The sequence below is a fragment of the Aphelocoma coerulescens genome, chromosome 3 (genome assembly GCF_041296385.1).
Source record: "Aphelocoma coerulescens isolate FSJ_1873_10779 chromosome 3, UR_Acoe_1.0, whole genome shotgun sequence".
Taxonomy (NCBI): Eukaryota; Metazoa; Chordata; class Aves; order Passeriformes; family Corvidae; genus Aphelocoma; species Aphelocoma coerulescens.
Genome location: NC_091016.1, coordinates 16,986,892 through 17,011,148, shown reverse-complemented (window position 1 = coordinate 17,011,148; position 24,257 = coordinate 16,986,892). Strand labels below are relative to the sequence as shown.

Genomic DNA, 24,257 nt, shown 5'->3' with positions numbered 1-24,257 from the left:
GTCTGTGGGCACCTTCCTTTCAACACGGATGAGGACATCATCCGGGGCCAGCTCTTCTTCCCGCCCCGGGTGTCTCAAGGTGGGGATGCGCCTTCACAGCACGGGGGGAGGGGGGGAAGGACGTGGTTGGCAGAGGGCAGGTGGCACACAGGCGTCCTGCTCTTGCAGCTAGGGAGGAGGCTGATCTGCTGGGGTTAGCTGGAGGAGGTGGCACGTGTGCCTCTGGGCTGCTCTCATCCGAAAGGGAGGATCGACGGGAAGGTTGGGGTGCAGCTTCCGAGCGCTCCTAGTGTGGCCTGGGCACCGTGGAATCTGGGAGAGCAGGGGCAGGAGCCTTGTCCCGCTGAGCAGCGTTTTCCCGTTTCTCTCCCCAGAGTGCCAGCACCTCATCCGGTGGTGTTTATCCATGGACCCCGCGCACAGGCCGTCCTTGGAAGACCTGTTTGAGCATTCTTGGCTGCAGGACCGTCACCTGGCCCAGGAGACAGCAGAGATCCATCCCTCTGCACAGTAGGATCCAGGAGCCCAGCAAGCACCAGCTGCACGCGTCTCGGGGCGCTCGAAGAAAACGGCAGAGCGTTTCCCTGCGGCCGTGGCACGGAGGAGAGAGCGCAGCCGAGGAGATGCTTCCGCTGGTCCTCGGCGCCTTGTGGAGGAAGCGGCTCAGTGCTCCCCATCCTATTGGAGAAGTCGTGGCAGTGCAGTGAAGTTGCCACAGACTGGAAAAGGGGAAACATCCCCCTGCAGCTCAATGGCATCGTGATGTCCCCGCAAGCCGAGGCACCGCCGGGGTGTTCTTCTGGAGCACGACCTGGAGCCGGACAACACCGTCCTCGAGCTGGCCGCTGGCGGGGCAAAGCCGGTTGGCTTTGGTTGCGGCCCCTTCCTGGAGGACACGCTCTGCGCCCCGACGGAATCAAGATGAGTCCACAGCCGGCGGAGGGGTGGGGGGATGCTCGTGGTTCCAGGCGTGGCAGGGCTCGGCCGGGCCAGGCGCCGGAGCTTCCCCGCTTGGCGGCGCCGGGGAATATTAATTTTTCCGCCGGCCGCCAAGTTGCTTTTTGGCGGGACAGGGCACGGATGCTGTGCAGGGGGAGCCAGCGCCCGGCCTTGCTGACAGCTTCTGCCACCCAGCCTGGCCCGGGCTGGGGCGGGGGGAGCCAGCCTGGCAAAAGCATCCGTCCGTAGGGACGGGGGGCAGCAGAGGGGGGCGGGTTCCGAAGGCGTGCCCCAGCTGGTCTGCTTTGCGGGCCCTTGAGGAAGGGGTGGGCTTACGCGTGGGAAAGGTGGGGTTTTTCCCCAGCCATGGAGAGCCTTAATGCTTGCATGGAGTGCTCAGACCCTCCCCAGGCCCGTGATACGGTGATAACCTTTGACGCTTTTTCTTGCTTCCAGGTCTTGTTTTGAATTGACTTTCATGCAATCGTTCTTTGCTTTTTCCAGGAAGGTTGCACCAGGTGCCCGGACCGCATGGGGAAGCGCTGGCCCCCTGTGTGTGGAGTGCGTCCGGTGCCGGCGCTACCCCGGGGGGCCGCGGTCTGCGGGGCCATCGCCTTCAAGACGGACGAGGACCTCGTGCGGGATCGGCTCCTCTCCTGGCAGCAGGTCTCCAGAGGTGGGTACCCGGCTTCACAGCAACGGGTGGCAGAAGGGCTTCCGGCAGACGGCAGCGGGCACACGAGCATCCCGCTCTTGCAGCTGCTGAGGAGACTGCTCTGCCGTGTTTAAGTGGAGGAGGTGGAACGTGGCCTGCCATGCTGCTCTCCTCTAGAAACGGAGAATTGGCACCGCCAGCAGCCTGGCCCGGGCACAGGCCGTGCTGGGACAGGGGGGACAGGAGCCCTGTCCGGCTGACCGCGGCTTTCTGGTTTCTCTCCCCAGGGTGCCAGCACCTCAGGCACGGAAGCAGCACCGCTCGGCCTGCGAATCTGGGAGGGCTGGAGGGCGGCGGGTGTTAATTTGCTGTCAAAAATAAATCTTGTTCTTGTCGTTGTCATCGGAGCCTTTCTTTCATCCTTTTCCAAGCTTTTGGTCCCCTTCCTCCAGGGTAATCTTTTTGGGTCCTTCCTCAGCCACTCGGTGGCCTTTGGCAGGGGGTGTTAAGCAACGCGAAAATTTCAACAACAGCTCCTGTTGCCAACGGCAGCAGCCCCTTCGAGAAGCCGGAGCTGCCAGCCAGGCTCGCGTGTGCTTTGGAAAGGGGAGCGGTTTGCAGGGACGCAGTGGTCGCCCCGCTGCAAAAGCTGGGAGGAAATCAGAAGCGGCAAAATGCCATTTCGGCTCAAGCCCCGCCCAAATACTTCTTCATCTTTCCCCTCTGCTCCAAGATAGGCAGGCAGGGCTGGACTCCGGCAAGGTTCCAAGTTCTTTGTGCTCCCTGGCATCAAAGGGATCACGATGGAAACTCTTGTACGCAGTGACTGCGGTACAGCTCCTGAAGGAAAAAAGGGAGTGTCACGAGATGGGACATCCTTCTTGTCTCCTTTGTCTCCCCAGGAGCCCCTCGGAAAGAGAAATGCCTGCAAGGGCTTTATCTGACTCCTTCCCAGCCAGCCCTTCCCTCCTCGCTCCCGGGTCTCGTTTGCTCCGCAGGCCTCATTAGCTCGCTAAACTCAGAGGAGCCCCGGTAGGAAAAAAGGCTGCCTGGCGTGGCGCTGGTTGATCCCTGTCTCATCTTGATTCCATTTGCCCTGCTCCCCAACCTTCCACCCAAAGAGACCAAAGCATCCCCCACAACCCCACGGTGCTGCACCAGATCCCGGGCACGTGGCCTCCTCCAGTCCTTGGCGGCCTCGGGGAGGCTCCAGAGCCCTGTGTGCGGGACAGCTGCTGCAGCACCCACCGCTGTGCCTGGGGGCAAACAGCGCCCAAGGAGCGGCTGCGCAAGTTCAGAGTCTGAAGCAGAATCCCCGGTGCACGCAAGTGAGAGCTGGGATTTCAGGGGCTGCCAGGAGACGCTGAATTCCTCTCCTCGCTGCCCTTTCTAGCCACGGCCACGCTGATGCAATTGGAAGAATTGCCCCTGCCCAGGCAGCTCTCAGGTAGAAGACTGGCTTTTGCTCCTCATGTTTCTGAGGGGCTAGCTGCCAATTCCTCAGGTTTTCCTTCCAATTAATACGGGGTTATGACTATTTTTACTAGTTTATTACTAGTTTATTTCTAGTTTTACTTCCTGCGGCTCCCTGTGAGCGAGGAAGCACCACAAACCCTCTCCCTCAAAGCCTTGAGGTACTGCCCAAGCAGAACTTTTTCATGCTCTTTCCTCCTGGTGATTTTATAATCTCGTCCACAGTCTGAAAGCAAACTGATGCCGTAGGCAAAAGCTTGACCTTGGAACCCTAGGGCACTTTCTGTGCGTGTGTTTGTGTCCCCACGGCCTTCGGGTGAGCCTGGTGAGGCCGAGGCCTGGGGCCCTCAAGATGGCGCCGGGGAGCCCCCGGGGCAGCGGGGCGGGGTGGCAGAGGGTGGATTTCCCCCGAGCGAGCGAGCGAGGGAGCGGCGGGGAAAGGCGCGGGGAGCAGGGGAGGCACAAAGGCCCCGGCTCTCTGGCAAGCGGGCGGCCAGTCGCCAACTGCTGGCTCCCGGAGCCGCTGGCAGGGCCGTGTCTCCTCCACGCCGGTGACACTGCACCTGCAGCGCTGCATCCGGCTCTGCCGGGCTCCCCAGCACAGATGGCAAGGACACGGACGGGCTGGAGCACGTGCGGACGGGGGACACCGAGATTTAGCGAGCGCTGGAGCACCTCTCCTGCAAGGAAAGGCTGAGACAGCTGGGCTTCTTCAGCCGGCAAAAGACACTTAGGCTTAGGCTCGACAGAACCGTGGCCTTCCAGGACCTGACGGCAACCTACAAGAAAGCTGGAGAGGGACTTTGGACAAGGGCAGGCAAGGACAGGACAAGGGAGAATGGATCCAAACGGAAAGAGAGTAGGTTTAGATGAGGTATTCAGAAAAATGACTCTCGTGGCACAGGTTGCCCGGAGAAGGTGTGGCTACCCCCTCCCCTGGCAGTGTTCAAGGCCAGGCTGAAAGGAGCTCTAGACAAGCCCTTGGTCCAGTGCCAGGGGTCCCTAGCCACAGCAGGGGGGCTTGCAACGACGTGATCTTTCAGGTCCCGTCCAAGCCAAACAATGCCGTGACTCCGTGATTCTGGGATACTTCCCCTCCTCATCCTCTGGCAGAAAAAGAAGCTTGGGACCAAGTTCCACATTGCAGACTCTGTCTTTTGGCAGCCTGCAACTGTCTCAACAGAGGATGAAAAGAGATGACATTACTGACACGATTTATCTTTTCTACCTGAAAATTAAAGGCTCCACTCCTGTCCACTCTCGCACAACCATCAGGACAGGGAACTCTTCCCGGTGAAATGCTTCATCTCACCCAAGGAAGAAGAAAGCTACAAGCCCACACTTTTCTTTATTTCTGTATTGATTTATTAGGTTATTTCTTTCACGGGCATTTATTTCTTTGTTTGCTTCTTCCCTTCCGCGGGGCGCGCGCCGGCTCCTCCGGTGGGCTCGCGCAGGGAACGGACGAACGGAACGGCCGCGTGCTCCGGCGGCTCAGCGGCAGCAGCAGCGGCAGCAGCAGCGGCAGCAGCAGCGGCAGCAGCGCCTCTCTCGATCGGTTTTCCACTCGGATTTCCGCTCGCTCTCCGTCCCCTTCTCCCTCTCACACTCCACTCACTCCCGTCCCGTCCCTGTCTCCGCCTCTCCCAGCGCGGCTCATGCCGCGTCCCGCGGGCCGCCCCTCTGCGGGGCCGCCCCGTGCCCGCCGCGGTGCCGCCTCCGCCGGGCTCTCTCCGTCCTGGCAGCGGCTCTGGTGCTGGCGGAGCAGCACGCTCTTTTGGCTCCGCCTGGCGCGGGCCCTGGCCCGGCCCCGGCCGAGGCCCCTCCCGCGGCTCCGCCCGGAGCCGCCCCGCTGCCGCCCCTCGGCGGGGCCGCCCCCTGCCCGCCCCTGCCCGGCCCGCCGCGGTGCCGCCTCCGCCGGGCTCTCTCCGTACTGGCAGCGGCGCCGCTGGAAGTGCCGCTCGCTCTGGTGCTGGCGGAGCAGCACGCTCTTTTGGCTCCGCCTGGCGCGGGCCCTGGCCCGGCCCCGGCCCCGAACGAGGCCCCTCCGGCGCTTCCGCCCGGAGCCGCCCCGCTGCCGCCCGGCTCCCGCCCCGTCCCCGGCAGCGTCGTCCGCAGCATCGCCGGCAGCTTCCCCGCTCCGAACTCCGCCGCTCGTCAGCTCGGCCGCCGGCCCCGGGGCGGCTCGGGAAGCAGCAGCGCCCGGGGGCCCCGGGCAGAATGCCGAGAGCGCGGTGCCGCCCGCACGGGCGGAGAAGCCTCCCCTGGAGCAGCTCTACCGGCAGGGCCCGCTGCTGGGGAGCGGCGGCTGCGGCAGCGTTTACTCCGGGACCCGGCTCGCCGACGGCGCCCCGGTAAGAGTGGGGCCGGGTCGGAGGGGGGCGGCGGGCGGCGGGCGACGGGCGACGGGCGACGAGCTCAGCCCGCCGCTCGCCTTGACTTGCAGGTGGCCATCAAGCGAGTGTCCCGCGATCGCATCCCGGAGTGGGCGCGGCTGGTGAGTGAAAGCCGGCGGGGCGTGGCGGGCGGGGCTAGGGCGAGGCCCGGGAGGGTGGGAGCCGGGACGCTGCGAGGGGAGCGAACGTGCAGTGAGCGGGGGCCGCGGAGCGTCCCGGGCCGGGCAATGGCGAGCGGCGGTGGGGCCGGGCCGGGGTGCCGAAGGCTCGGCGCAGCATCGGCCCCGCTGACGGCATCGCGGTCCCCCCCGCAGCACAACGGCGCCCTTGTGCCCCTGGAGCTGGCGCTGCTCTGGATGGTGTCGCGCCCTGGCTTCCGCGGCGTGGTGCGGCTCCTGGACTGGTTCGAGCTGCCCGACGGCTTCGCGCTGGTCATGGAGCGTCCGGAGCGCTGTCAGGACCTCTGGTACTTCCTGGAGGAGCGGGGCTTCCTGACGGAGCCCGTGGCGCGGGGGCTGTTCCGCCAGGTGCTGGAGGCCGTGCGGCACTGCACCAGCCGCGGCGTCCTGCACCGCGACATCAAGGCCGAGAACGTCCTCGTCGACCTGGCCACCGGCGAGGCAAAGCTCATCGACTTCGGGTGCGGCACGGTCCTCCAGGACACCTTCTACACCCGAATGTCAGGTGAGCCCAAAGGCGGGGCCCAGCCGGGCAGCAGAGATTCCCCCCTTTGCTGGCAGAGGCGGAAGAGGGAGGGAGCGAGGGGAAATCCTTCTGCAGCCGGCTGCAGCCAAGTTGCTTTCCGGCGGGGCGAGGGCTGCCTGTTGTGGAATGGGAGCTGGCTGGGAGGGAGCAGCACTCATCAGGGCCTGATGAGCTGCGCCCGTGTCCCGTAGGCACGCCGGAGTACAGCCCGCCGGAGTGGATCCTCTTTGGCTGCTACCATGGCCAGCCAGCCACCATCTGGTCCCTGGGCATCCTGCTCTATGAGCTGGTCTGTGGGCACCTTCCTTTCAACACGGATGAGGACATCATCCGGGGCCAGCTCTTCTTCCCGCCCCGGGTGTCTCAAGGTGGGGATGCGCCTTCACAGCACGGGGGGAGGGGGGGAAGGACGTGGTTGGCAGAGGGCAGGTGGCACACAGGCGTCCTGCTCTTGCAGCTAGGGAGGAGGCTGATCTGCTGGGGTTAGCTGGAGGAGGTGGCACGTGTGCCTCTGGGCTGCTCTCATCCGAAAGGGAGGATCGACGGGAAGGTTGGGGTGCAGCTTCCGAGCGCTCCTAGTGTGGCCTGGGCACCGTGGAATCTGGGAGAGCAGGGGCAGGAGCCTTGTCCCGCTGAGCAGCGTTTTCCCGTTTCTCTCCCCAGAGTGCCAGCACCTCATCCGGTGGTGTTTATCCATGGACCCCGCGCACAGGCCGTCCTTGGAAGACCTGTTTGAGCATTCTTGGCTGCAGGACCGTCACCTGGCCCAGGAGACAGCAGAGATCCATCCCTCTGCACAGTAGGATCCAGGAGCCCAGCAAGCACCAGCTGCACGCGTCTCGGGGCGCTCGAAGAAAACGGCAGAGCGTTTCCCTGCGGCCGTGGCACGGAGGAGAGAGCGCAGCCGAGGAGATGCTTCCGCTGGTCCTCGGCGCCTTGTGGAGGAAGCGGCTCAGTGCTCCCCATCCTATTGGAGAAGTCGTGGCAGTGCAGTGAAGTTGCCACAGACTGGAAAAGGGGAAACATCCCCCTGCAGCTCAATGGCATCGTGATGTCCCCGCAAGCCGAGGCACCGCCGGGGTGTTCTTCTGGAGCACGACCTGGAGCCGGACAACACCGTCCTCGAGCTGGCCGCTGGCGGGGCAAAGCCGGTTGGCTTTGGTTGCGGCCCCTTCCTGGAGGACACGCTCTGCGCCCCGACGGAATCAAGATGAGTCCACAGCCGGCGGAGGGGTGGGGGGATGCTCGTGGTTCCAGGCGTGGCAGGGCTCGGCCGGGCCAGGCGCCGGAGCTTCCCCGCTTGGCGGCGCCGGGGAATATTAATTTTTCCGCCGGCCGCCAAGTTGCTTTTTGGCGGGACAGGGCACGGATGCTGTGCAGGGGGAGCCAGCGCCCGGCCTTGCTGACAGCTTCTGCCACCCAGCCTGGCCCGGGCTGGGGCGGGGGGAGCCAGCCTGGCAAAAGCATCTGTCCGTAGGGACGGGGGGCAGCAGAGGGGGGCGGGTTCCGAAGGCGTGCCCCAGCTGGTCTGCTTTGCGGGCCCTTGAGGAAGGGGTGGGCTTACGCGTGGGAAAGGTGGGGTTTTTCCCCAGCCATGGAGAGCCTTAATGCTTGCATGGAGTGCTCAGACCCTCCCCAGGCCCGTGATACGGTGATAACCTTTGACGCTTTTTCTTGCTTCCAGGTCTTGTTTTGAATTGACTTTCATGCAATCGTTCTTTGCTTTTTCCAGGAAGGTTGCACCAGGTGCCCGGACCGCATGGGGAAGCGCTGGCCCCCTGTGTGTGGAGTGCGTCCGGTGCCGGCGCTACCCCGGGGGGCCGCGGTCTGCGGGGCCATCGCCTTCAAGACGGACGAGGACCTCGTGCGGGATCGGCTCCTCTCCTGGCAGCAGGTCTCCAGAGGTGGGTACCCGGCTTCACAGCAACGGGTGGCAGAAGGGCTTCCGGCAGACGGCAGCGGGCACACGAGCATCCCGCTCTTGCAGCTGCTGAGGAGACTGCTCTGCCGTGTTTAAGTGGAGGAGGTGGAACGTGGCCTGCCATGCTGCTCTCCTCTAGAAACGGAGAATTGGCACCGCCAGCAGCCTGGCCCGGGCACAGGCCGTGCTGGGACAGGGGGGACAGGAGCCCTGTCCGGCTGACCGCGGCTTTCTGGTTTCTCTCCCCAGGGTGCCAGCACCTCAGGCACGGAAGCAGCACCGCTCGGCCTGCGAATCTGGGAGGGCTGGAGGGCGGCGGGTGTTAATTTGCTGTCAAAAATAAATCTTGTTCTTGTCGTTGTCATCGGAGCCTTTCTTTCATCCTTTTCCAAGCTTTTGGTCCCCTTCCTCCAGGGTAATCTTTTTGGGTCCTTCCTCAGCCACTCGGTGGCCTTTGGCAGGGGGTGTTAAGCAACGCGAAAATTTCAACAACAGCTCCTGTTGCCAACGGCAGCAGCCCCTTCGAGAAGCCGGAGCTGCCAGCCAGGCTCGCGTGTGCTTTGGAAAGGGGAGCGGTTTGCAGGGACGCAGTGGTCGCCCCGCTGCAAAAGCTGGGAGGAAATCAGAAGCGGCAAAATGCCATTTCGGCTCAAGCCCCGCCCAAATACTTCTTCATCTTTCCCCTCTGCTCCAAGATAGGCAGGCAGGGCTGGACTCCGGCAAGGTTCCAAGTTCTTTGTGCTCCCTGGCATCAAAGGGATCACGATGGAAACTCTCGTAGGCAGTGACTGCGGTACAGCTCCTGAAGGAAAAAGGAAGTGTCACGAGATGGGACATCCTTCTTGTCTCCTTTGTCTCCCCAGGAGCCCCTCGGAAAGAGAAATGCCTGCAAGGGCTTTATCTGACTCCTTCCCAGCCAGCCCTTCCCTCCTCGCTCCCGGGTCTCGTTTGCTCCGCAGGCCTCATTAGCTCGCTAAACTCAGAGGAGCCCCGGTAGGAAAAAAGGCTGCCTGGCGTGGCGCTGGTTGATCCCTGTCTCATCTTGATTCCATTTGCCCTGCTCCCCAACCTTCCACCCAAAGAGACCAAAGCATCCCCCACAACCCCACGGTGCTGCACCAGATCCCGGGCACGTGGCCTCCTCCAGTCCTTGGCGGCCTCGGGGAGGCTCCAGAGCCCTGTGTGCGGGACAGCTGCTGCAGCACCCACCGCTGTGCCTGGGGGCAAACAGCGCCCAAGGAGCGGCTGCGCAAGTTCAGAGTCTGAAGCAGAATCCCCGGTGCACGCAAGTGAGAGCTGGGATTTCAGGGGCTGCCAGGAGACGCTGAATTCCTCTCCTCGCTGCCCTTTCTAGCCACGGCCACGCTGATGCAATCGGAAGAATTGCCCCTGCCCAGGCAGCTCTCAGGTAGAAGACTGGCTTTTGCTCCTCATGTTTCTGAGGGGCTAGCTGCCAATTCCTCAGGTTTTCCTTCCAATTAATATGGGGTTATGACCATTTTTACTAGTTTATTACTAATTTATTACTAGTTTATTTCTAGTTTTACTTCCTGCGGCTCCCTGTGAGCAAGGAAGCACCACAAACCCTCTTGTTATAAACGAGGCTTGGACTTTTTGGGTGGAGTAAAAGTCTGCTCGTTTATTAAAAAGAAAACCAGGAGCGGAGACTCAAGGTAAGCCCAAGTCCCACTCGACAACCCAGAAAAAAACAAACAGTGCAACGCAGAGGGCGTTCCCTCGGACTCAAGTTCCTCAGCAAGGCCCCCCCAGGGGCTGAGCCCCGGGGCAGTTTTTATAGTCTCTTTTGATGTTGTGATTGGTGCAGCTCAGATCCTCCCTCTGATGGCTCGTTGCTGGGGTTCTCATTGGTGTTCAGTTCTGTCAGTCTCTGGGGTGTCGAGTGATTGGTTTGCCCCCTAACCAATAATTCCTCAAAATGTTTACATCATAATTATGAAGTCATCTTAAGAACGTTCTAGAACATTCTCCTCTTTTCTATAGACCCATTACTTTCCCCCATTGGTGTCACCATCTAGTGGGCACATAGCAACATTACACCCGTACCGTCGCAGTAACGATTAACTCATTAACTGTATATCCCCAATCTTTTAACAAGCAACTTTTAACTTCTTTTCAACCAAAAAAAACCTTTTAACCATTTATTACACCATCATAGGGGACTACTAAAATATGATCACTGGCCAGCATTTTTCTCCTAGGAGAGCCCTGCATACTGTTCCACACATCTTTCATAAAGGCCCAAACCAACTCCAGACACTCTGCCTACAGCAGGTTTCCACAAAGGGCTGCAGAAATCCAGGACAGCTCCAAGTGAGTGTGGGAAGGGTTTTGTCCTGGTCCTGACAGGAGAATTCTTAATGATCTGAAGCAATTTCATTCAGATGTAGCATAGGATCTGAGTTTTTTCTATGGATATGTTTCAGGATGAGTTACAAGCCTTGGGAGAATCAGGTACAAGGCTGACATCGACAGCGTGATCATATCCAAGTATGATTGTCCATTTTATTATTCATCTATTTTTTTCCACTCTAATAAGCCAAGGCAAGCTTTTCCTGGAGACAGAACGTGTGTGGGATGAACTGTGGTCCCTCGCAGGGTCACCAGGGCTGGCAGTGACAAAGCAGGCAATCTGCTTCATTGGGAACCACTACAGAGCTACACCCCAGTGTGGGTTTCAGTAGCAGGGTATTATTAAGAGCTCCTTTCCTGCATGAGATACAAAAAGGAGGTCCCAAATGATCTTCATGCAAGCATGCAGTAAAGAACTGATCCTGCTGTCCTAATGAAGCTAATGCCTATAATGTGGAGCCTCCCAGGAGGCTGCTCTGCAGAGGTTCTGATGCACCGGTGTCCCTTCATTCACACAGCCTGCTTCAAGTGGCTGCTGGCAGGAGCATGTTTCCCTGTGCAGCTCTTTAGAAGTTTCCAGGGAATCTCTCCAATGAAATACTGTAGCTTCAGATACTTTATGTTGGCATTGTGGCCTCTGTTATATTTTGTCTCCACTTTGCACTTGGGACTGACTGCACTGCTCCCAAGGAGGTTACCCTGGAGTCAGTAGTTTTTCCCTATTAACTTCCCAGATGCTCTTACCTTCCAAGACCTTGCCCCCAATCCAGAATAGCCCTCCTTCCTCAAAGCCCATTTCTAACTCTTTTTTATTATTAAGATGACCATTTTGCAGGGCAAAAAATCCTGATTTAAGACATTGGTTTTTTGCTACTTTGCTGCCATGTGATTTTATCCTCTGTGAAGCCATGTAAAGAGTGACTCATCCTCTGAGTTTTAAGGGCTCTGTTGGGGAGTATTTCAGAACGAGTTACATTGTTCCACTTCCATTAGGAAAATCAGCCTTTAGTCCGACTGGCCTGAAAGTGGCCCAATCTCACACAGTTTAGAATGAAAATCCTTGGGGAAAGCAAATGATCCAGTTTCAAGAACACAATTCACGTTTGGCTAACACTCCTGCAGTCCTAAGCTTTTCTTTTCATGTCCTCTAAAATATTGCAACAAAGAGAAGAAAATATTGATCTAAATGCTTACAGGTATTAGAACCCAGGAGTTCTTTTAGGACCCAGGAAGAAGATGTGTACTAAAATCAGCATGAATTAGGGCAGATAAGAATCTCTGTCAGGAGCAAGCTCCGTCTCTGCCCTTCTCTATCAAACACAGCGGCTCTCCAGCACCCAGGGGTGAGGCCTTCATCATGCAGGAGGTTTCACTCTGCTGGCCAACAGAGCAATGCCATGTCTGCTGCCAGTGCACTGTGGCAGTAGCCCATCCATTGGGAGAGGTTCTAGGCATATGTACCTTGCTGCTCTCAGACACAATCTCTGGGCCTTATCAGAGCTCAGCAGTCTGGAAGCTGTCTTGCCTGTTGCCCAGCGTGGCGCTGTTGGGGGCTTGAAGTGTGCCAGAGATTTACAGGAACCTTTGCTTCCATTAACAGGCCTCCCACTGAGCCAGGCCAAGGAGACGGATCACCCCACCGGTGCTGGCCTTACGAATGCCGAAGCCCTGAAGGATGGCTTTCGAAAGGTGAGGGATAAGGACAGGGATGAGCAGACTTCCTTTCCAGTGACTGTTTAGTGTTTGGCCCAAAATGTCCCTGAAAATCATGATCTTCCACTCTTGGGGGATGGGGATTCTCTTGGGAATATATTTGACAGCTCCAGAGCAATTGCTTGGCTATTTCCAGTGGTGGCAAGGTCACTGGTTTGGAGATGGTGCTAAGGTCATGCCAGAAGCATTCTTTATGTGCAAAGGCCCTTGTAGAGAAGTTCTGAATGGCAGAGCAAGCTACACATCAGTGAATGTGGGCAAAGTGCATCCTCGGAAGCACAGAAGCAAGGATTCTAATGCTGAGTGTAAGCAAGGCTGCAAAATAAAATGGGAGAGTTTGATTTTTCCTGGTTACCTTTCTTGCTGTATCTCACAGCCCTCTCATTCTCAATTTTTCCGCACATTAACATCAATGTTTCTGCAACTTGTTTTCACGTGACTCCTCTTTTTGGCCTCACGGTCTCCGAGAGCAGCTGAGTCCTTCAGAAGCCAGAAGTGAGAAACGGCTGCAATTCCTGGCCATGAGTGTTAAGCAACAGCTAATTACCCCTCCTTGCTGCGTATTGCACATGGTTTTTATTCTTCCTGCCATGTAGGAAGGGAACTGCCTGCCCACCGGTCACGTGGGCTCTTCATCTGTCTTGGAGCACTCCTGTGATTTTCTTGCTTCAAGCAGGGCCTCTTGACATAGGCTGAGAAACAGTACCTTGGAGCAGTGGAAGGTTATGGCAATAAAGCGTTCCACCTCACTGTGTGTAATTGCCAAGGTGAGGACAGGAGACATTCTTCAGAAACCATTGGAATGTACATGGAGCTGCATCAAGGACTGTGGAACTCGATGGACTCTGTGCTCCTGATGAGATGTTGTGTCTGGTTTGTGTGTCTCCGCTTACAGTCTCTGATGCATTCCCATTGCATGTAGATCCGTGCTGCATTGTGCATTTTGGCTCAAAGGAACTTAGAGCGGAATCCAATGGGGCCTTTGGAGACAGAGATCAAGACAAAGAGAGAAAAGGAAACGTCCTTGCAGCTGCTTCCACAGACAGTTGACCCCGGGGATGCAGCTGCAGCAAGTAAGTGGTTGCTACACCTGGGGTCCTTTCTGATCACTCGCTTGCCCTCTGCACAGTGTTGCCCTCAGACTGGGGGGCTGTTACACTTGCATCCAAGTGGGAGTTTGCATAGGATGTATTTCCGGTCCCCAAAGAAAAATGGAGAGGCATGAAGTGTCTTGCCCAGGGCCTCACTGAGTCAGTAACAGAATATCAGCTTCCCACCTTCCCCTCTGAAGTCCTTCAGAGTGTAAAATTCTGTCTTGCAAAGTACACTGGGGCTTCAGACTCTCTCCTGGCTAGCAGCCTCCAGGAAAAGTGGGTCCAAAAGAATGCTTTTCAACCAAGGTGCAACCTGGAAGAAACAAAATTCAACTCCTTCTAATGAAAACCCCAGAGACCCTTCTCCCACCACTCCCTGCTGAGGAGCTGGCGCTGTAGAGCTGTGCTGAAGCCCCGAGCCAGTGCTTCTGTTGTAGCCCCAGGAGCAAGCAGCGTTCCCGACTGAATCCCGGCTGAGGGGCTCTGACTGCAGTGCTGTGTGCGCTGCCCCAGGGCAGCAGCAGGGACCTCAGGAGGCAGCACTCAGCCCGAGGGCATCACGCAAGGTTATCTGCGCTTTCTTTTGGGAACTTCCCCAGCCAGCCTCTGAAACAGGGAAACAAAAGAAAAGCAATTCTGGGGTTTCCTTGTTTCTTCAGGGAAGCATCCCTGCAATTTGGTTTGAAACCAGAAGAGGGTAGATTTCAATTAGATATTAGGAAGAACTTTTTTATAATGAAGGGGACGAAACACTGGAAGAGTTGGCCCCGAGAAGCTGTTGTTGATCGATCCTTGAAGGTGTTCAAGGCCGTGTTAGATGGGGCCCTGAGGAACCTGCTCTAGCTGAAGATGTCCCTGCTCATGGGGGCTGGACTAGATGGTGGTTAAAGGTGCCTTCAGACCCAAACTCTTCTAGGAGTCTGTGATTCTGTGATCACTTTCCCATGGTACTGTGCCACTGTTATACTTGAAGTTCGTTGGGATAACAAAGAGACGTTACCCAGCTCCAGCAAGTTTTCTGGGCCTTTCCATTGTCAGCCTCCACTCCCAAGCTCCTCTTTGGTCCCTGCAGGCTTTAGCCTACTGCCTGTCAATGGCACAGCTTCCAGTGTGCAGAGAAAACACCCTGGTAGTGCCTTGAAGGAGAAGGTCTTGAGGAAGCAGGACAATGTGCCCTTACTGCCCAATAAGCCCATCATCCATGGAGACGGCAGCTTCCCACGCAACTCCTCAGGTAAGCCTGCTCCACAGCAGCCTTTTCCTGCACCGGTTTTCCTTGCACAAGGAGCGCAAACCGCCTCCTGCCTCAGCCACCACAGCTGGGATCTTGGGTTCATAGCCTGTGCTGAGAATGGACAGCAAATCTACTCTTGAGTTACTCCAGCTCGGCAGTACTGGAGCACTTGGTTCTTAGAGATCCATTGGAAAGCTGAGCTGCATAAAGTAGTGGTAAAGACCTAAGCTCTGGCTTTTGCCCATCCTGATAGACCAAATTACAGCACTGGTGCCAGGAGGCAGCTGTAACTGCAGGGATGAGCTCGGGACAGTCTGGCAGGGTGTGCTCACTGTGCACCTCCGAGTACCACCACGATCAATTGTCCGCTCTCCATCTTGGCCCTCTGCCTGTGCTGCTGTCCGGCTCTGCAGCCAGCTTTCCTGCTCTCCCAGCAAGGGTTGTCTCTGCATGGCAGTCAGCCACTTGGTGCAGCCGTGCTGCTGCTCCCAGAAGTGCCCAATGGCTTCTCGCTGCTGCCATCCCACGGCCTGCAATGCCAAGAGGGAACAAGCAGCGCCTCCTGTGTCACCCCACCCAAATACAGCGGCCTGTGTAGCAGGTGACAGCCAGGAGGGGCTGCCTGGTGCTCCCAGGCTGTTTGCTGCCCGCCGTGAATACACAGCACATAGTCCCTAGTGGCTCTTGCCTCTCCTTTGAGGGCAGCCTGCCTGTGCTATGATCCTGAGTAGGGTGAGATAAGAAGAAGGGAGCTAGGAATGATACTTTGAGTGCTCTTTTCTAGTGATGCTACTTCCATGGTCACAATTGACCAGAACTAGCCTGACGTGGCTCCCCATTCATATTGAATATAGATGTGTACATCGACATCCTTCTGCAGTGACACCGCTGATGGCAGTGACAGGGCTACATCAGTGACAGCCAGATTAGCTCCCATCTGAATATTCTAGATTCTGTGCAATATTTAAACTCCATCATTTGAGACACCTCAGATGTTTCCATGTACACATTAGAAAACGACCTGTTGAGTGCATGAAGTGAAATTTATGATCAACAGTCCTTCTGATGACAGATGGGTTTCATAAGAAATGCATTTATCGTCTGAATTTTCTCATACCTTGTAAACTGACTATCAAGAGAGTTCATCTGCCAACAATTTTCACCTGTATTTACATATCCTTATCATCAATTTGCATTTGGAAGGCTTTTTTATCAACCATCTGGGCTAGAGATTCCATTTTTCCACAAGAGAAAGCTTAGGCTTGCACAGTGTGCACACAAGTCCATTTGATGGCAAACAAATTTCACCTCAGCATCTTTGAAATACAGCCAGTGTGTACTTTACCGAAATAGTAAAGATTCCTGATGCTTAGAAAGAACAAACTCCATGAACTACTCCCTTCCCAATAGCAGGCTGAAATGTAAGTGCACTCAGCTGCCCTCTGTCTAGAGCAGTTGAAGTCAATGGGAACAGAGGCGCTGTGAGGTGTGAAGGGTCAGGTATCGCTGTTCCCTGGTAGTTGCTCTGAGGGGATTCAGCCGGGCCCAGCAGGGCTCGGTTGTTCAAGGCTCGGCTTGGTGCTGTCACGAGGCAGCTGCAGGTCTTTCCTCAGGGAGTTGCAGAGTGCCTCTGTCCTCAGGGCTCGGGGAAATCAGGGTGCTGAGACAAGAGAGGCAGCTGAGGGGTCCCTCCTGGGGTAGCAAGTCCTGCTGGTGGGCACTGTCTCACAGGGAGTGGGAGCTCTGCGGCCTCAGGAAGGTGCCGCTGGCTGTGCTACCTGTGGCACTCGGGAGCTGGCGCTGTGTGGGCAATTGTCAGGTTTAGCCAAGGAGCTGTGCCCAGCTGGGGGGGGCTGGGAGAAAGCAAGGAGCCAGAGAGCAGGGAATTCTCTGAGCCAGTGCCAGTTTGTACCTCATGGAAGCCTGGCTGGGAGATGGGGCTGCAGGCCGCTCCATGGCGGGGTGCCTTGCCCGGGGCTGCAGCGCTCAGGGCTGACCCTCTCCTTACAGTGACCCCGCAGACGGCCACTGGTGCCGAGCGCCGAGAGGAGCCGCTCCGTGGGAAGGGGCAGAAGGACGGAGCCTCTTTGGAGCCACAGCAGTCCTTGCTCGAGGCACTCTCCTTGCTCAGCAGCGATGACTGGTAAGAAAGGCCCCGTTCCCTCTTTCTCCCTCTTAGCGTTAAGGTAGGTGAGGAGAGTATCTTGCTAGTGCCTCTGAGCCCCAACAGCCCAGAGGGCCGAGGGGCACCAGTGAAACCACTCCAGAGCAGAGAGAGGATAAAGATTTGAGAGCAGCCTTTTCTTGGCCTTGCTCTGCAGCAGTGCTCCAGCTGCAGCAGGTCCGTGCTGTTTCCTCGCTTTGCCTGCTGCTCTGTGGAGCTGCAAAGGAAATCTTGAGGGAAGAGAGAAAGCTGTGGGACAAGATGATTTGCTGGCTGAAGCCAGAAGCAGGATGGCAGCAGTTTGGAGTGTAGAGATTTGGGTGCCTCGGGGCCCAGTGGGACTGAGTAAGATTTGTCTCTGGCCCCACTGCTGGCAGCAGTGGCAGGAGTCGGGGTCTGCCTGTGACCTTCCGCATGTGAGTCCCAGGAGCAGCTACAGGGAGTTCTTCTTGCTGAGAAATGCACTGAGTTGTGCCATAGAGTCACAGGGAGGTGACAAGAAACAGCAGCATGGCACAGTCTCACAGCTTCCAGGAAGCACTGACATAGGGACTTCATGTGCCAGAGACTTCAGAAAGGCTGCCTTGTTAAACAGCCACAAACGAAGACTCTGAAACCCCTCTATTTGCCTCTTGGATTTGTGTATGCTTTTGACAGCCACAGCAACCTGTGGCAGCGAGTGCCACGATTTCATCAAGTACTGCCTGAAAAGCACCTCCCTTTGTTTGACTGAGCCGCCAGCCTGGTAATTTCAGAGGGTGCTGCCTAGTTCTTGGGTGGAGAGAAAGTCAATCTTTTTGGTACTTGCCTTTCAGGGAGCTGAAGGAGAAGGGACTCTTCAGCATCAAACACCTGGCTGAGTCCCACTCAGAAGTCCTTCTTTGTAGACTTCGTGAGGTTTGCTTGGCACTTACCAACGAGGTAAGAACATTGTTCTGAATCGTCCTCCGTGCCTCATACACGGTGTGTAGAGTAGATATGTGCCTGTTCATCTCCCTGTGTGCTCAGGGACTGCCTTCATTTCTGTTTCTAGACCTTATATTTCTCATGCCTGTCAGCTCTCTATAGGACCTGTGTGCACGTGTAGCTCTATTTACTGCTAGGTCGGGCATCTGACACTCTCCTCTTGGAGCGAGCTGCCATCATAATGCAACGTGCAAATGCAGAAACGGAGACACCAATTATGTTATTTGCTGCAGTCCAAATCTCTGCAGATCCTTGTGCCACTGCCTTGGAACCAAAGTACAAGTAAAAACACTTAAGAAAAGTATTAAAATACATCCAACACATCATAAAACACTTGTAAAAGTATACAGTAAACACAGGAAAGATAACTCTTATGGTGTACAATGGTTTGAAGTTTGAAAAGGGAGCATGAAGTTGGGAATTTTAACTGGGGAATTTTTACTGGGAAGGGTGCAACTCTCTTACTTAACTACTTTGAACAATTGAAAACACTGATAATGGAACTTGATTTTTGTACCTGGGCTGATGGGCTAATTTGAACATTCAATTTAAAAATATTTAACTCAAAATTAATTAATTAAAGCACTTAATATGCAAAGACCAAGCACAAATAGGGATTTCATGTATGACAAACGGCGTTGTTTGCAGAAGGATGAGCAGACTGTGAGGTTATTGAACAGGTGACAAGGGTTCCTCAAACCTGTACTGCAGCCTGGGTGCCATTCGGCCCACGGGTATGGGATCATTTGGTACCATGGACCAGTGCTTGCCAGCATATTGAATTCCTGCCCAGCTGGAAGAAGCAATTCTGGGTTCAGCTCCAGCTCTTGGTGGGCTGCATGATCACGGACAATGCTGCCTTTCCAGAATTTATTTCTCAGTTGCCTTTCATAGTCATTTGAAGCTTTTAAACCTCACATGTCAATTTGCTCTGCCTTAGGGAAAAACACTTCTGAGCCCAGTGCAAACTGTAACCTTTTGACACCAAAGTCTTCATGGTTTCCAGGTTCTGATGTTAGAGAAGAAAATGCATGTGAATGTGTCAATTAGCTTTTCTGGAGGAAAAACTCTGTGTCACGTGGCTGCGTGTGTTTGCTTAGCTATGGTTTAAATCCCAGCCTAGTAAAGCCTGGGAAGGCTGGCATGTGTCAGGGAAAACTAGTCTGTGAGCTTATGGGGTTTCCTGCCATCACCAGCAGAGTGATGTGTCCTTTGGGGATTCCTCTGGAGACAAAATTAGGCATCTGCTCCCTCCTGCAATATTCTCTTAGATCTTTCTAAAATATCCTAGAAAAGACAGTGAAACTTCATGTCTACTTGCACACCCACTGTTTGAATAGGGGCATTTTTGTCTCTCCGCTAAGTCATTGCCCTTGCACATCAGAAACAGGAACACCAACAAACGGGAATGACGCATGATCCTCCTGCTGGTGCCTCAGAATACTGGTAAGTGCAGATCTGGGTAGCTACCAAGATGAACATTTAATTAGCATTTCATGCTCCTTCAAGATACCCAGATCTCAGGGCATTTTGTTTCCAAGCTGCAGCTATACCGTCACTCTCTGGGGAAGAACAGTCAATAGGAAACAGCGACTGCCAGTATTGCAAGAGTGTGGGGCAAAACCTGAAGTGTCTGTGTGAAAAGGTGAGTGGGAAGAGTGTAATTGCCACAGCCAAAGCTTAATTAGGGCAGCAGGATCACTTCTTTACTGCATGGCTGCAAGATGATCATCAGGGACCTTCTTTTTGTATCTCATGCAGGAAAGGAGCTCTTAATAATACCCTGCTACTGAAACCCACACTGGGGTGTAGCTCTGTAGTGGTTCCCAATGAAGCAGATTGCCTGCTTTGTCACTGCCAGCCCTGTGACCCTGCGAGGGACCACAGTTCATCCCACACACGTTCTGTCTCCAGGAAAAGCTTGCCTTGGCTTATTAGAGGGGAAAAGACCAGAAGAATAATAAAATGGACAATTAATCTGGTCACTTTGGAGGACATGCTCATGCTTTCACATGGCAGCCTTGTACCGGCTTGTTAGTCATCGTGAAACATATCCATAGAAAAAACTCCGATCCTATACTACATCTGAATGAAATTCCTTCAGATTATTAAGATTTCTGTTGTCAGGACCAGGATAAAACCCTTCCAACACTCACTTGCAGCTGTCCTGGACTTCTGCAGCCCTTTATGGAAACCTGCTGTAGGTACAGTGTCTGGAGTTGGTTTGGGCCTTTATGAAAGATGTGTGGAACAGTATGCAGGGCTCTCCTAGGAGAAAACTGTTTGTCCAAGACCGGGGACATCGTGCCTACAGAAGTGCAGTAGCCCCGCTCCCAGCCCAAGAGTCTGTGAGCTGAGCCACGCTGGGGAGAAAAGACACCGAGGGGCACCAGCCCAGCCACTTCACCTGCCATGACCGTTCTGCGGAGCTCTGCCGTGGGGTGGAAGTCGACGCTGGGCGAGCCACCGAGCTTTCATCTGCTGCTAGAACTACTCCGTGATAGCTCCTGTTTTTCCCGAGAGAGAAGCCGGCGCCATCTTGTAACGCGTGTCATGGGCGGGTTTTCCTCTGGCATTTTGGGTCTTTGTTCCAGTGGGAGGACGGTGAGGTCTGACAGTTTGATATCTACAAGTTACTTACTTATTTTTCCTTGCCTTGTGGGCATTCTGTTTGTTAATAAAGTGTTGGGTTTTTTCCACTTTCATCTATTAGTATTCCTTTCCTATTGCTGGAAAGGGATTGTTGGAACAGTTTAGAGGAGACAACTTATTCCAGACTGCCCTAAATTTTCTCAAACTGAGACAGATGGCTTCACATAGGAACATCCCCAAGGCTGCTGAGAGGAAGGCACGGAGGAAGACAAACCTAGTTGTACCGGTTTGGCCAAATTTTGAAATATATCCCCTGAGAGAAGGCAGGTCACCACCCCTCCCCCACCAGCTTCAGGAAAAAATAAATTTTCCTCAAAGGAAAGTGAAAGAGATAAAAATTATTTCTTTAACAAACAAACGGGAAAAGGAAAATAATGCTAAATAAGAAAAATCTCTCGCTGTGGAGAAAAAACCTGGGAAAGTGTTAAGAGTCCTCCCTTTGGTCTCCTCGGAGCTGGGACTTGGCCCAGGGCCAGGCCCTCTGTGCTCGATGGAAAGTCCTCTCGACGTGCACTGATATTGAAGCAGTCCAGTAGAAAAGAGAGAAAATCTGAAATTCCAGGGAAGGAAAAAAAGTTCAACTCTCAGTCTCTCTCTGGAGAAAAAGAAACTGAACAACTGGCCAAAAGCTGACCGGGCAGCCGCGAGCCGGGTGCCTCCTCCCTCCCCTGCCGCAGCTGGAAAAAAAGTCGCTATCTCTGTGTGACCTTGAACAAGCTGCAAACTGCTTTGAAAAAGTTTTGCTCAGTTTTTCCTTCCCCTTCTCAGGCTCAGTTTAAAGGCATAAAAAGGCACAAAAATTAATTTCTGGGCATAGGGCAGCAATAAGGAATACACATCATAAAGTCACCCCAAGACACTAGTATTTCTGAGGGAAATTCTTTTACACCAAACCAACTGGAGTCATCAAACAGCTGACCTGGCGTTTCGAGACATGGGCCAAGGGGGAAACCTTTCAGTGTGTTTGGTCAAGGCCGGGCTATGCTCAAGGCAAAGGTGTGTCAGTGTACTCGGCTCCTTCTCTCCTCATGGTGTCCAGCAGGCTCAGGAGCCCACAGCTCCTGCAGAAACCATCACGGCACTCCGTGGGAGCAAACTTGTGTCCAGTCCTCACACAGAGCTCTGGTGTCCAGCACTGCACCTCCTTGGAATGAGGAATTGTTGCAGTGCTCTTGGAAGGAGCTAAGGAGGTTTGGCCTTCAGATCAGCTCCTTCCTAGCTCCTGATTTGCTGCCCTGGCTAAGCTGCTGCCTGTGGCAACACTTGGTTCACAGCTGACAGCCCTGCTCTGCTGGCGGGCAGCCATTGCAGGAGCTTTTGCTGGGGTCATTGAACCTTTCAGATCTTCCCAAGGAGAGCTAAGGAGGGAACTTGTCAAAGGAGCATTGCCTGGGCAAAGCTTTTAACATTAAATCTTTCCTCTGTGCTCATTACCATGCACAGTAAATATTTGAGGAAGCAAGCTTCCTGCTCCAGAAATTCCCCAAATCTATCAGTTTTCCAGAAAGAAAGCACAGATTTGGGATGTGCAATCTCACTTTAATTCATTGTGCAGAAAAATACAGGAGCACTTCTTGTGAGCTGTGTGTCTAACCTAAGTGACCTTGCCACCAAGAACTGAGAAAAGTGGGGAGAGATGGAATCAGTGGCACAAGGATCTGCAGTAGGATTCTCCCGCAGGCCTGAGGAAACTGCCCCGGGGTTCCACTGGGCCATGGCTTTTTACATCAAAACTTCATGCTTCACACTGGGGTGGTGAATCTTCCCTGGCCTTGTCAGGCCACACTGTGATCTCAGAAATGCTTGTTAGGCCTCAGCCTTGATGAACAGCCCCTGGACTAAGCTCCTCTTGAGCTTGCCCAAAACACTGAGTGCTCCCAGGAACTTGTGCTGTCTAACCAGATCCTGGGGTTTTCTATGAACAGTCTTGGAAACTACTTTTCTTGCCTGAATGCCATAACATCCTTCTTCTCGCACTTCCAAAGACAGGCTGCTGACCCAAAGTGCGGCCATGAGGAAGCATTTTATGACTGAAGCCCACTGTCTTGTGGCCCATCAACAGCGGCCCAAAAGGAAGCCCTCGAAGCTCTCCTGGACCACAGCAGCTGCCACTGGCAACCTCCAGTGGGGCCTCTCAGAGCCAGCGAGCTCAAGTTTCCTGTACTCACAGGATCGTCGATCAACAATGGATCCTGGGCCAATCCCCCCACTCCTCACGGCTCCAGTTTAACTACTGTTAAGCTTGAGTGCTGTTAAGCTTTTAGGCCACATTCCTTTTCATCCTTGTCCTTTCTCTCCCTTTGTCAAACCCGTCTAAACACACACACACACAAACACACACACACAGAGTTCTCAGTTCATGTCTGGTTTGATTGACTGCATTTTGTTTGTTGCTTTTTTCCTTTGTTGTGCCTTAAAGGACTAGTAAGTAATAGTGTGAATGTTGCCAACAAATTTTGTTGAGCTGTTACTTCATATTCTGCACTAGTTTGAAAACAAACCAGTGAGAAATCACAAGACAGAACTGTAATTTAATAGGAAAATGAAAATAATTGCAATAGTACAAGAACACTGACAGAGTCAGGATACAACCTGACACCCTGTTAATCAGGGTGGTGGTAGCAGCCCAGATGAAGTGGTCCTATTGAAGCAGTGATCCTGTTGAAGGGTCTGGTCTTCGGCTGAAGGTCCAGTAGTAACTCTTATCCTCTGGGAACCCAGGAGGGAAGAGCTGCTTGTGCTTCAATCCTACCTGATTATATCCAGGTGGGAATGCTTGGCTCCTCCCCCTGGGTGGAGCATCTCCCAAGGGGCTGATGTAATTCTATGAGTCATGCAGTGGGTCATTGCTTGCCCATTAAACAGAGATAGCCTCCAGAGGGATTTAGCAAGGATGAGTCATGGTAGGAGATAACAAACACAGCCCCATCTCTTTTAACAGCTTGTGAAGGTGACAATAGAATACATACTGTTGGTTGCATCATACACTGTAACCTAGGACATATTCAATCTGGTTTTAATGATAACCTTGACAGTGAATTTTTAAGCAATCTCAAACACTCGTTCATAACAAGCCTTGGGAGCATGAGCTACAGGGCTGACATTGGAAAGCAGGAGAATCACTCTAAAGTGACGAGTTTAAATGTGCATTTCATTGCTCTTCTATTTATTTCACTCGATTAAGCCAAGCCAAGCTTTTCTTGGAGGCAGAATGTGTGTGGGACGTACAACGCCATTATCCCATAACTCTGGGCTGAATGGCACCCAGGCTGCAGTACAGATTTGAGGAACCCTTGTCACCTGTTCAATAACCTCACAGTTCGCTCATCCTTCTGCAAACAAGTCGCAAACAACGCTGTTGGACTGCTGTCCTGGGTAAATATACATACAGATGCCTTTTCCAAAGCAGTGCCTCTTTTGCCAGTGAAATACACGTCCTCTTCTTACCTATGGAATTGTGATTGAAGACACCTCTGAGCCAGATCTGTCTGAGATTGCAAAGGAGCAAAGCTTTGGGATTTGGGCACATTCTCTTTGTTGCTTTGCTCAGGCCTTTTGTGAGCACAGAATACATTGAGGCAGAAAACTGTAGACTACACAGGATCTTCTGGGTCCATTGTCCCCCAAACATGGTAATAGGTGGCCCCATTGGAATGCTAACTAACAAACAGCAGCACAAATGACATGAAGAAAACATGGCAAAAGAGGAAGAGGAGAGGCCCTGTGAGGAAAGAATACCGTGAGACAGTGGCTTGTTGAGTCAGCTGCACTCTGACAACCTCTAGGCCAGCAGGTCTCACATTCTCGGCTTGTTGGTTTTTTTTAAATTATTTTATTTAAAACCGAAAAAATCAAAATAAAAGATATACAGTTGAAAATCTATTTTCAAAATGTAAAAGATAAAATCACAACACATTTATTCAAACCTACATCTACATGTCAGAACATATGTACATCTGTAACTACAAAGCCTAA

The 24,257-nt window shown here is 54.2% G+C and overlaps 1 protein-coding gene across 1 annotated transcript; it reads left to right on the top strand.

Annotated features, from left to right (window-relative positions):
* Positions 1-1,470: 1,470 nt before the first annotated feature.
* Positions 1,471-7,164, top strand: LOC138107028 (serine/threonine-protein kinase pim-1-like). Its single transcript, XM_069008360.1, is given in 9 exon segments — positions 1,471-1,615; positions 2,128-2,185; positions 4,718-4,820; positions 5,008-5,421; positions 5,514-5,564; positions 5,778-6,147; positions 6,360-6,536; positions 6,832-6,959; positions 6,961-7,164. Coding segments are annotated over 9 exon segments (1,650 nt in total).
* Positions 7,165-24,257: the final 17,093 nt, after the last annotated feature.